Source organism: Sinocyclocheilus grahami, unplaced genomic scaffold (assembly GCF_001515645.1).
Source record: "Sinocyclocheilus grahami isolate Dianchi unplaced genomic scaffold, SAMN03320097.WGS_v1.1 scaffold402.1, whole genome shotgun sequence".
NCBI classification, from domain to species: Eukaryota; Metazoa; Chordata; class Actinopteri; order Cypriniformes; family Cyprinidae; genus Sinocyclocheilus; species Sinocyclocheilus grahami.
This window is the reverse complement of record NW_015505581.1, coordinates 217,498-230,963: the sequence shown is the minus strand read 5'-3', so window position 1 is coordinate 230,963 and position 13,466 is coordinate 217,498. Positions and strand designations below refer to the sequence as shown.

General features: G+C 36.4%; 1 protein-coding gene across 2 annotated transcripts in view; it reads left to right on the top strand.

The window, feature by feature from the left end:
* Positions 1 to 11,279, top strand: part of LOC107550602 (phospholipase D1-like) — a 34,269-nt gene extending 22,990 nt beyond the window's left edge. For both annotated transcript variants that reach the window (XM_016231916.1, XM_016231917.1), the window contains 10 exons: positions 36 to 154; positions 332 to 445; positions 595 to 705; positions 1,147 to 1,235; positions 2,250 to 2,363; positions 4,450 to 4,499; positions 8,290 to 8,424; positions 9,617 to 9,770; positions 9,854 to 9,971; positions 11,044 to 11,279. In XM_016231916.1, coding sequence (XP_016087402.1) covers positions 36 to 154; positions 332 to 445; positions 595 to 705; positions 1,147 to 1,235; positions 2,250 to 2,363; positions 4,450 to 4,499; positions 8,290 to 8,424; positions 9,617 to 9,770; positions 9,854 to 9,971; positions 11,044 to 11,268 — 1,229 coding nt within the window. In that variant the 3' untranslated portion in view covers positions 11,269 to 11,279. The remainder of the gene's footprint in view (positions 1 to 35; positions 155 to 331; positions 446 to 594; positions 706 to 1,146; positions 1,236 to 2,249; positions 2,364 to 4,449; positions 4,500 to 8,289; positions 8,425 to 9,616; positions 9,771 to 9,853; positions 9,972 to 11,043) is intronic.
* Positions 11,280 to 13,466: the final 2,187 nt, after the last annotated feature.

The following is a 13,466-nucleotide window of genomic DNA, read 5'->3' as shown; positions in this document are numbered from 1 at the left end:
ACAATCCTGCTTTTTAACACTATGCTCGACTATAGATTTTATTGACAGGTACACAACCCCCAGAATGCCCTGGCATGATATCTCCTCAGTGGTGCATGGGAAAGCAGCCAGAGATGTGGCCAGGCACTTTATACAGCGCTGGAACTTCACCAAAGTGAGATATTTACCACCCCTTTGCCTGGGCCATGACCCGCACACTTTAAACGTATTTTTGTTTAGACAAGCTTCTGAATTGTCTTCTGTGCGTTTCTTGAATTTTACTTTAAGCTGTGACATTTTGATGAAGCATTATTTGGTTCTGTCATAGTAAACTGACTTTTCTCTCCTTTAGATAATGAAGCCAAAGTACAGGTCACTCACCTACCCATTTCTCCTACCCAAATCTCACAGCACAGCCAATGATCTAAACTACCAAGTGCCAGACTGTGTCCAGACCAAAGTCCAGGTGAGAACGCATTAATGGCTGTTGCTGTAACTGTTAGAGTGTGATACTAGGAACATCATATGCCTAAAAAATGGATACCTTGCATGCACAATAAGTAACTTTGCCATAAACGCCCATAAAATTGGCCATACATGTAAATGGTCTCTCAGGTTCTGCGGTCAGCTGCAGACTGGTCGGCGGGAATCAAGCACCATGAGGAGTCCATTCATAATGCCTATATTCAGGTCATTGCCAAGAGCAAGCACTTCATCTACATTGAGGTACACAATCCCCCACTTTCACTTTGTCTGTCAGCATTCAGTGATATGATTCAAATGTGTTTTTTAGTAGTTTAGATGCAAAATGTGTAATAAGTTGTAAAACAACGTTGACATTTCAGTTGCTTCATATTATTGACAAATGACATGCAGCAGTGGTTATCAGAGCATTTTGGGGAGAGATGCCAAGAATTATTCAGTGGAAATTCTACAAGAACCATGACTTGGATATTCACCAAGTTAAAACAAACTAATAAAATCTATATAATTGGAAATCTACTTTTAAGAGAACTTATAACAAGAGATTACAAGAATTTATAATACGAGATGATAAAATAATTTAAATAATCATATTTTACTGTGGCCCAGCAGAAGTAAAACTTGTTCACCTAACTTGCCTGATGAATTGAAATCGATTGTTCCTGTTTCATTGTTTTGCTTCAGAACCAGTTCTTCATCAGCTGTGCCGATAACAAACATGTTTACAACAAGATTGGTGACGCCATTATTGAGCGAATCATCAGAGCTCACAAGTAAGTGTGAGAGTCCTAATGCATTAACACTGATTGTCGATCATTACCATTAAGTGGACCAGAGGAGCTTAGTAGGGATGTGCAAGTACAGAAGCAACATGCACATTTATTGTAACTAAAAAAAAGTGGTTCGCTAATTTCTGCATTTTACAGATCATTCACTGATCATTTGCTAAAATGTTTTCAGTACAACAAAAATACAAAGTAATGTGCAATTCAGAGACAATTGAGACTGACAAATAAATGTATTTAAAAAAGGTAAATATAAAAAAGTAATACATATTTATGTAAAAATGATTGTATTGTATTGTATTGTAATAGATCAACTGTAATTGCCCCCCAACATGTTTAACAAAAAATTTACAACCAGATTATCATGTTGGGTTGTTTAAAACTTTATTTATTTATTTATAATCCTTTGGTCAAGTCTTATCTTACTCCCTCAAAAAAAGCATGACACCCCTGTTCATGCATATCAACACATGCAAACAAACCCATCCTAAAGTGCCACCTTCTCCAATACTAATGGAGTCCTGGCAACTGCAGTTCCCTGTGAAGTATGTGATTTACAGGAGACCCAAGTCTCTCTGCTGCTGTCATACACACAGGCTCAGCTGGAGAGACAGACCTGTCTTTAACACACACTGACGGCTAATGAGAAGCCAGCTTCTGCCACAGCACTGATGTGAGCCAGACATGGGCTGTGGATGTGCCACTCTTCATTTAGTCATTCCAGGCATCGCCCTCAATACTGAAATACTGCACTGTTGTTTGTGCTTTAACAATGCTGGCATGTGCTCAAAGAACTCTCTGGGAGAAGAGCCATTCGAAATGACTTTATGATCATGGAGGCTGCACACAGATTAAACACAAGAAATGCTGCGAAAGTGAAGTGGGTTGGAAAGGATGTTTTACCATTTAATGGCAATGGAAGTGTGGGTATTTGATTTAAGTATAAGCATGTGTATATTTCCATGGATATATCGGATTGATGTTTGCTGTAATGTGTCACAGGGAGAAGAAGTTGTTCCGTGTGTATGTGGTGACTCCCCTGCTGCCTGGATTCGAGGGAGACATTTCCACAGGAGGAGGAAGTGCACTCCAGGCTGTTATGCATTTTAACTATAGGTAAGAGTGAAACTGTTGCTGTGTACGTGTCTTTGAGCAAAAAAGGGGCAGCTCAGGTCAGACAGTAAAAATCAGACCACCTGAGTCTCATACATAATATGGCACTCACAATAAAGAATGGGATTGCGATCCCAGATGAATGTTTTTATTATTATTTTGCAGGATAGAAAGTATAAAAACAGTTAATTTTAGGCAAGATGAGGCATGTTTAAATAGTTCATTTCATTCACAGATTAATTTGGTTTCAATGCAGGAGATTTGTTTTGGGGGTGGGGGGGGGGCTGTACAACCTGCATTACTTTTGCTAGCATGTCCTCATTGGTTGTCATGGTAATGGTTCAAACTTGCATAGGTTTGCCATGTATGAGACATTAGCAATGGATATTTTGCTATTAATGATGCTTTTTGCAGTATCAAAATCTTTATGCGGACAACAGCATAAATATCCGGTAAGGGTGAATGACAAACAAACACATGAAATCTGATCTGATGGATCTATCCTTCTGATCTATCTGATCTCAGTAACAAAAGTCTGAGTGTTTGGTGTTATCATATTAATATTTAATATTTAAAACCACTTTCGAAGGTGTTTTTTTTTTAATGTGGTGTTTGTTTTTCTGCAAAGATTTGAAAATACTTTTTTTCTTTATTTTAGGGAAATTAATACTTTTATTCAGTGACATCAACAGTGACAGTAAAGACTATAATGTCACAAAAATTCCTATTTCAAATAAATGCGGTTCTTTTGAACTTTCTATTCATCAAAGAATTCTGGAAAAAAATTATATCAGGTTTATATTCAAATTGAAAACAGTTATTTGAAATATAATGCAAATAAATGCATCCTTGGTGAGCATAAGAAACTCAGAAAAACTTTAAAAAAGCTCAGATACTTAAATGTTTTGAATATTTCATATTTAGATGTAATGTAACTTTTTTGTAACTTGTAATGTAACCTGTAACTTTTAAATGGTATAGTGAATTTTTTTTCAGTTTATAGTTTAAGACAAAATGAGACTGAATTTGTATTTGTATTTTTCATACTGTTGCATTTCATAGTTTAAAAAGAAAGGTAATGTATGGAAATTGATTGTTTTCATCATTATTTGATTGGATCATGAACTTTAGAACTGAAATATGTTATACTATAATTCTTTTGCCTAACATTATTTTTCCATTAGCAGAAAAAATTGTTTCAGAGACTGACAATGCTACATTACATTGACTTACATTACATTTATCGACAAATTATTCACATTTATTAAGAGTTAGAGCAGTGAATGTGGTTGGTGTTTTGAAAGCCAAAGTGTGTGCCATGTGCACAGAGCAGACTTGACTGCCTGTTTCTGCATTGTCATTCATGAGTTCACAGCAGTAGCTGGTTTCCCAGTGACGCACTTAACGCTTCCTCTTTAGTGAACTCGGACGCATTCTCTCCTCTCCTTCCCTGATTAAGCTTTAATGAGTCTGACAGCACCCTAAACAGCTTCACAGCTTCTTTCATCTCTATCAGAGAGGAAGCGCTAGCAGCCCTGATCTACCAGACAAGCCTGATTTCATCCTGCAGTCAGGCGTATTCATCCTCGTCTTCACAATAACCTTCCGAGCATGCTCTCTGCATATCATTTGGATGAAAGCAGGAATTTGTCTAAGAAAATTGTAAATGTCGCTGATGTGAGGATAATGACCCGTGTTAGACAGTGCGCCTTTGTTTTCCAATGCCAGCTTACCAATTCATTCCGTTACACACGTAAGAGGCACAGCCAAGTGTTAAATGCTTGTTCCACTCGTCTGGAAAACAAATGGAAATAGGCAGTGCTTTAGTGTCACATTAAACATGGAAAAATGCTGCAAGGGTTATTTATTTATTTATTTATTGAGGGATTTTTTTTTCTCTCTCTTTTTTTTTTTGCAGCTCCCTGTCACATTTCACGTGGCAGTGCAGGTTTACTGGGTTTTTTTTGTTTTTGGGAGATACCTAGGTAACCTAAAGAATAATGTGAAGTTATTGAGGGAACACTGTGATAACTTTGTGATAACATTTGAAAAAAACATATAATTATGGCCTGCATGTCTATTTTTGTAGGACCATGAATAGAGGAGAGTACTCCATAATTGCTCAACTGAAGAAAGAAAGTAAGTCTGATTATTCTCATCCCTCTTCTTTCTCTCTCTCTGAGCATGTTGGTTATCGTGGAAGGAACGATAAGCTGACATGATAGTGACATAATTGAATGTGAACCTGACTCTGTGGTGAGTGAGTTTTCCTCTTGACCTGCTTATGGAGGATTCATAATGGAAAAACACCCAGCCTGTTTAGTGTTGGTCTTCATCTTTCTTTCTTTCTTTCTTTTTATTTATTTGAAAAACAAAAATACTAAAATAGAGAACAAAAATAAATGGGTGAACACAGAGAAGGAAGCAAATACAATTATTAAAAATATGTTATATAATGTGGGAAGTTTAAGCTTTTAATTGGAGATGATGAAGTGATGATAATAGTAAACGTAAATCTGAGGGTTTGTGAGTTGATGAAAAGATAATTAAAGGGTTAGTTCACCCAAAAATGGCCCATAAATTACTCACCCTCAAGTCATCCTATGTGTATATGACTTTCTTCTTTCAGACAAATCCAGTCGGAGTTATATTAAAAATGGTCTTTGATCTTTCAAGCTGTTTCATGGCACTCAGCGGGTGTTGCATGTATCCGTCCAAAACAAGTTAAATTAAAAGCCCCCGTCCATAAAAAAAAAAGTGTCTCACACGGCTCCGGGGGGTGAACAAAGGCCTTCTATAGCGAATCGATGCGCTTTTGTAAGAAAAATATCCATATTCAAAATGTAATAATCACTTTAATGTAGCTTGCGCTCACTGTTGTACATGGATGCAGTTCCGGGTGGATGACGTATGGAGGTCGGCTTTGTGCATGCGCGTTCAGAAGTGACACACGCGGAAGCGCAGGGGAGAGATCAAAACAAAACAACGGGGTACAAAACGAGGATTTGTAAAGTAGAATGTAGGAGGATTTCGATATAAGCCAAGAGGAGACTGGTTTTCCTTTGCTAAAGTAAGGAAACTTTGCCTCCTTTGCTCCTGTTAACAAACGTTGGTTTTCACGAGACTCACCAGCGCATGTGCAACGCTGAGCTCATACGTAATCCGCCCGGAGCTGCTTCCGTGTAGGACTGTTGGCGCAAGCTACATTAAAGTGATTATTACGTTTTGAATATGGATATTTTTCTTACAAAAACGCATCGATTTGCTACAGAAGGTTTTTGTTCACCCCCCGGAGCCGTGTGAGACACTTTTTTTATGGATGGGCGCTTTTTATTTAACTTGCTTTGGACTGATGCATGCAACACCCGTTGAGTGCCATGAAACAGCTTGAAAGATCAAAGACAATTTTTAATATAACTCCCGACTGGATTCGTCTGAAAGAAGAAAGTAATATACACCTAGGATGACTTGAGGGTGAGTCATTTATGGGCTAATTTTCATTTTTGGGTGAACTAACCCTTTAAATAATACAGATTTGTATTGAAATAAAAAAATTAATGTAAAAACAAAAAACACTTAATTTTTTGTTTACATGCACACTTGTAAAAAGGATTTTATCAATAAGTCATGATAACACAAGTATAATACATGATAACACAAACTAATTTCGACTTTCACGAGATTCAACACTATTTCCGCACAAGTCAGTTTATAATTTAAGTTCCAAGTTTATTTTCAGGAATATATGGCCTCTTGGCCCATAGTTCCACAAGATCACAATGACATGGCAGATACTCTTTTATTCATTCCATGGTATATATACAATGACAATCTCCATGCATACTCTGAATCACAAACACTTGACACATCAATACAGACATCACCAACAAGAACACGATCACCTAAACTTTTCTTACGCAAATCCACATGCAAAGATGAATCATACAAGAAATGCTTTTCATCTTCTATCATAGAAATATTTAATGTTAGTTTACAATAATTATAGATTCTCTCTGCCACTGGTATATTACTCCATCTGCCTGTTTCGATAGCTAAATGAAGACTTGAACATCTAAAAAGGAACAATGATTGTACCAGTTGCATGTTATAGATGCAATGTAGCTCTCTTGTACTAACAAAGATTGGTATTGTGAATATAAGTATATTTAACTTATTAGTTTCTATAGCTGATTTATACCATGCCTCGTGCTTTTTCTTTCAATCATTGGTTAAGAATAGCTATGAATGTATGACCTACACTTTGAGCCTCCCAAGCACTAGAAAAAACATAAAAATAAAGCAAAATACAAGTAACCCATGTTTTTCTACCTATTTCATCTTTCCTATTTCATCTAACTGAAAAAGCATATTATATAATTTTCTTGGATAACGCTGATTAGACATAGACACTTATTTTATCCAATACATGATACATCTTTTCATGTAAGAAGTGGACAATACAAATCTACCCAAAACAGCAACATTGCTCACACTTGTACTGAATCTACTGATATACAGGAGTTTTTAGAAAAAGATACCTGAACATTTTCAATACACTCCACTAGCTCAAAGCCTCATATCTCAGATCCATAATACAATATAGGAGCAACCATGCGATCAAACAAATACAGAGATTGATTGCAGCTAATTTTATGTTTACGAACAAACCTTAGCAAGGGAAGCATTGCAAGTTGTCTGGTTTTCCACCATGACAATTTTGGTGTAAATCACATATAAACCCAGATATTTGTAACATTTAACACTTCAATCTGTTCACCAAAATACAAATTTTCATTCTTGTCTAAAGAACCCCCTCATACATAACTTTTGTTTTACTCAAATTCCCTCTCATACCCCAGCACTAAAGTCCTCTGACACCCGAATTTGGCTATTTATTCCATCATCTTCATCATTACTTCGTTCACGTCATTCCCATGTTTTCTGTGGTCCGTTTCACCTGATGAAACAGACCACCACTGGCCTTGCTCTTCCAGATGATCTCTTCCCAACACTGTGAGCACGTTCAATTTGTAGTTCTACATCGCTTTTGGCTCTGCCCAGATCAAAATATTCAGTAACATGGTCCCGCACCTTTTTCTCACTCTCTTCCCATCTTTCCCGATCCGACTCTGGGATGCCATAAAAGACAAGGTTATCCCGTCTGTTCTGATTTTCCATGCGCTCATGCAAGTTCAGTGTTTTCATGCTCAAGTCTCTCAACTGTCTTCTCGCACTTTTCAACGAGTTCTCTTAAATCCAATCAATTTGGGCAAGTGTGTGGGATTCTTTTGGTTATGAACCAGCTGTTGCTCCAAATAGTATCTGCTGTGTTATTCTCCCCGCCTAAACATTCTTTTCCACATTGCCCGCTAAGATTAAGAGAAGGCCAACAGCTGCCGCTAGCCGCAGTTCGCCTGCAATAACACCACTATGAAGGTTAATTGTGGCTGGTTTAAAGTTTAAACATTGCTTTTAAACGCTTGGCTGGGAATATCGGCCCGTTCTCTGCTTTCATTGTTCAATGGTGATCCGCATGATACCGGAAGTCAACTATAATTTTATAATTATATAACTTAGTTGAATTGACTTGCACAGCCAATTTGATTATAATTAAAAGTTTAAGGCAGCAACTGAACTTAAGTTTGAAGTTGAAGTAAGTGGAATTTTTTTTATTACAGTGCATGTTATTTGACCATTAATCGACATCAGAGAACAGTGAACATTCAAATGTGGTGTTAAATTATTGAAATATTAACTTAAATTCTCAGAGTTAAATGGGTTTTATTAAGAAAAAGGGTTTGCCGATCCCTGACCCATAATATTCTGTCTTTCTAGGATGGTCTAAATGGCAAGAGACAACTTTTCTTTTTTTCTTGGGCAGTGGTGTTTTGTCTGTATTTCACCCGATTCTCTCTTTATACCCCCATAGTGGATGACCAATGGATGAACTACATCTCTATTTGTGGACTGAGGACTCATGCTGAGCTGGAGGGCAGACTTGTGACTGAACTCATCTATGTTCATAGCAAGTTGCTCATTGCTGATGACAACACTGTCATTATTGGTGAGCTAACAATGTTACAATTTGCCAAAACAAATAATTAAGGTGTTATTGAGACATTTTCATGCCTGCTTTCCTCTGTAATTGTTGAGCAACACGCTGAGCAAGTGCATAATTTCTTTATGGCTGGAGTTTTATACTCCCCCTTGTGGAAGACTATGGTACATTGGATTTTGATGCACAGACAGTGAAGGCCACACATAATCATTGACCTGGCATATAAATAGCTAGTTTTCACATTTACCAACTAATTTTCCTCAAATAGTCCAAAAGATGTGATTTTTAATGAGATAAAATATCTGTCTGTGTAGTTTACACATGACTGCACTGCCAGATGTGCAGTAGTGACATTTGTTCTGCAGTTCTAAGCTAAGCTTTGTCGTCATGCCTCTGTTTTCTTACCATGACTGAAAAGACGTATCACATCTGTAAAAAAAAAAAAGTTCAAATAATACTTTGCACGAGGAGTGGAGGAAACTCATAAAAGATAAGCGAGTGTCATTTCAGATAAAGCTTTAGATTTCTGCAGAAGATACAAGAAATCAAATGAAGAAAGCCATAGATCAGAAGGAAGCAGACGGGAACATTTAGCCGCATACTGAAATTGAGTTATCTCTGACTCTGTAGGTGGAAGATTTGTGTGCTATTGAATTAAATGCCTCAAGATCCAATCACTTATAAAACAATGAATACAATTGAATGAGAGTATTAAAAAAAATCTTGTTTTGTTGTCTGTGATTATTATTTGTCTTGATATTTTAGATTAAGCAAGTCATGATCAGTGTGTGTTTCCTTTTAGCAAACCCACAGGCATGCATCACTGTCTTTTTATAGTTATTGCCATTTATGAAACAGCTCAGACTTGTTTTGCTTTTAATGCTACTAGGCAGTTTTAATACTTTTTACAATTTTACCAGGATTTTTTATTTATTTATAAAATGTTCAATTAAAATTGTATAGTTTTAATTGAATATATTATATATATATATATATATATATATATATATATATATATATATATATATATATATATATATATATATATATATATATATTATTTTTAAATCTTTAGTGTTTAGTATCATCATAAACAACATTCTTTAGTGTTTAGTATCATCATAAACAAAATCCAATTATTGTTTAATTTAATTATTCTTTTTCTTGACTCTTTTTAATTTATTTGTTTATTTTTTAGGCTCTGCCAACATCAACGACCGCAGCATGTTGGGGAAGAGGGACAGCGAGGTAGCTGTGATTTTTGAAGATTCAGAAACAACGCCATCAGTGATGGATGGTCAAGAGTACCAGGCTGGCGAGTTTGCTCTGCAGCTCAGACTGGAGTGCTTCAAGTAAGATCTGGTGGAAAGCCAACCATCCTAGTGTTAGCAAAACAACTGAATCACAGCTGAAACTCTGTTTTTCCATAAACCAGAACCATTCTTGGTGCCTTTAATGATCCGACCATTGATGTTAGTGACCCCATCAGCAACGGATTCTACAAAGATGTCTGGATGAGCATTTCGGGTAGGAACGCCACCATCTATGACAAGGTTAGTGTGATTCCTTGTGTCTTCCCCCACTCGCTCCTGGGAATGTGGTGGAATTTATGATGGCTACTTTCCATCATCCTATTACGTGGATCATTTGAATGATGATTTAGAGGTGTTGCTCTGTCGTTTGTCAGATAGGTATTGCTCTCAATCACCACTGAAGCTCTCAGACTTGGTTGGCTGTTTGGCAGCCTCATGGCAGGCCAATAATAATGAGGCTTAATGGAATGAGAGATTCTTATTCTGAGCCACCATTGTAGGCTGGCAATTTCAGTAAATACCTCACATACATCAGCCACACAACCAAATGTTTCACACATATGCAGACACAATTAGGAAGCATTAGTTCCCACCTTAAAGGTGCAAGGCTTCCATTCTATACCATAATATAAGATAAAATCAAATATATATTTTTTGAATTTATTATTTAGAAAATTATTTTATTAAATGTTTAAAAAATAAAAATGCTATTTTTATTTTAGGTAAGGTTTGAGTAAAAACAACTCACTTTATCATGAAAACCATCCATAATCAGACATTATATTTGCAGAAAAAATTAATCATGGCGACAAATACACCTGCATATTTCTACAGTGTCATCACCATATGTAACCTAGCTTTTGCATAATAATAGAACACTGCAAAATTGGTTATGAAGATGAATAAAAGCCACAACAACAACAAATACTCTGCACTTTTAAAGCTGTTATTTATATGTGAAAATATTTATCTCTAGATACAACCATCAGTTTTTTTTTATTTTGTGTGCACTTGAATATTATTTTAGTATTATTTATAAATTATAATAATTTTTATAGTATTTTGAATTAGCTTTTATGCCTAATGTTTATATTTTTAGTTATCTATATGTAAGTTTTAGTAATTTAGTTTTTTTTCCTGTTTAGCTTTAATTAAAATTATTTCAATTTTAATTTTAGTACTTCAACTTTATGTCCTGTAGTTGCCAAAAATTGTCATGAGCATAAAAAAATGAATTTCTCATCTGTTCCGAATTTCCAAATACAATGTGAGTGGCAGAAAACTGAGGACTGTTGATGCGGTTGCATTGCAGGTTTTCCGCTGTCTGCCCTCAAGTCTGGTGAGGAACACACAGGAGCTCATGAGCTTCCAGTCCAAATCAGGTCTTGATAAAGAGAACCCTGTTAAAGCTCAGGAGCTTCTGAAGAAGATTAGGGGCTTCCTGGTCCAGTTCCCATTGGAGTTCCTCTGTGAGGAGAACCTCATGCCCTCGGTAGGCACCAAAGAAGCCATGGTGCCCACTGAGATCTGGACCTGATGGCACCAAATGAGAAGCACAGAAAAGACAATCCACTTCCAACATGAGGAGAAAAACAAAGACACCACTGTGGTGGACGAAACTTCAGATGTGAAACATCACACCAGTCGATACGAAGGAGCAAAGGATATTAAGACAAACTGTCTGCCCATCATCAGACAACTTCCTATTGTTTTGTACCTTTTATCAATGTTATAAATGTACATAATGATATTACATAAGTGATTATCAGCACATATTGTGCTTTTACTATATTGTATTTAATGAAAGTCGCCTCTCTGAGATGCCAAACAGAAGGGCTTTTTAAAGAAATTTTATAATTCTAATGTACATATAAAGAGGATTCGATTTTTATTGCTATAGCTGGTTCATTTGTAGAGGCAGCACTCAAAGTGAAGGGCAAAATGGAGAGTGGAAGGCCTGTCAGATATAATTTTGTCACTGAGGCCCATTCTTCAGCACGGCGTCCCCAGTGGAAGCGCATCCGTGACAGGCTGAGTACAGTGATATGTGTTTTCTGCAGAGGCTTTTACTGTCCAGCCTCGCTGCCTGTGTCTAAGTGTCAGTGCTCTGGGGAGACCAGACAATCTGTCTGTGAATTAAAGTGCTGAGTAACTGAAGGAAATTGTTGCCTCTCAACACCAAACAGCGACGTTTGGCATCCAACCTTACATTTTCCTCTTCACAAATGTGGCACAGGTCGGTTTCCCACTCGGCTTAGTTTTGGTGATGTGTTTAAGTTTTTAGTTCTTGTGATTTTATCTGTTCTTTTTTTCCCCTGAAATAAAAAGTAATGTATGAGAATACACTACTATTTTAAGTTTGGGGTCAGTAAGATTTTTTTTATTTGATTTGTTTTGCTTTTAAGAAGTCTCTTAAGCTCACTAAGGCTTCATTCATTTAATTATAATTTCATTAAAACAGTAATATTGTGAAATTCATTCTTGTGATGGCAAAGCTGAATTTTCAAGCAGCTATTACTCCAGTTTCCAGTGTCACATGATCCTTCAGAAATCATTCTAATATGCTGATGTAGTGCAGAAACAAGAAGTATTTGAAAACAGTTGTGCTATTTATTATTTTTGTGGAAGCATGATACATTTTTATTCAGGATAGAAGGCATTTATTTGAAATAAAAAATATTTTGTAAAATTGTAAATGTCTTATAAATGTTACTTTATAAATGTCACTTTTGATCAATTTAATGCATCCCTGCTGAATAAAAGCATTTTTCAAAACATGTATTACTGACCCCAAACTTTAGAACGTTGCCGTTTGATTATTTGCAACTGATTTTTGTGCCATAATGCAACTCACTTATTACAGGGTATTCAATGAGAATTTTATCCATCTGTAATTGATTAGTTGGTGAAAATGTCCATTATAAACCAAAATGGAGCCAAATCGAATGTGGGCACACTAAAATAATGCCTAAATAGTTTTTAGGATTAAAATTTAAAAAAAAAAAATTTATTTGGAAAAGGTGCACAAATCAAATATTCACAATAAGCATTTAGAAAGAAAATTATTTCATGTTTAAAAAATTCACAAAATTATCCATCATAGCTTCTGAATCTGTTTAAAATGAGAGATAAAAATGTTCACGGTCTTTCTGTTTTTTTCAACATGTACACTCTAAAAAATGCTGGGTTAAAAAGGGACAAACCCAGCTATTGGGTTGTTTTGACCCAGCGGTTGGGTTGTTTTGAACCTAACTGCTGGTAAAAAACAACCCAATAGCTGGTTCAAAACAACCCAATAGCTGGTTCAAAACAAAAACAACTCAATAGCCGGTTCAAAACAACCCAATACCTGGTTCAAAACAACCCAACCGCTGGGTCAAAACAACTCAATAGCCGGTTCAAAACAACTCAATAGCCGGTTCAAAACAACCCAATACCTGGTTCAAAACAACCCAACCGCTGGGTCAAAACAACCCAAAAGCTGGGTTTGTCCCTTTTTAAGCCAGCATTTTTTAGAGTGTATGACTGTCTTTGAAGATTCAAGCTTGCTACATCTTACCTCAATTGGTGACAGCAAAGCTAAACCCGACTGAATAACATGGGACTCACAGGGAGAAACGACTCCCGTGCAATGTTCCCTCTAAGCTGCGCGCGCAGAAGAAATAATGTGCCGCGCACACGCATAAATGAGTTGGGAAAGCCATTTGCGAAAGCGAATGAATTGCAATGCTCGGG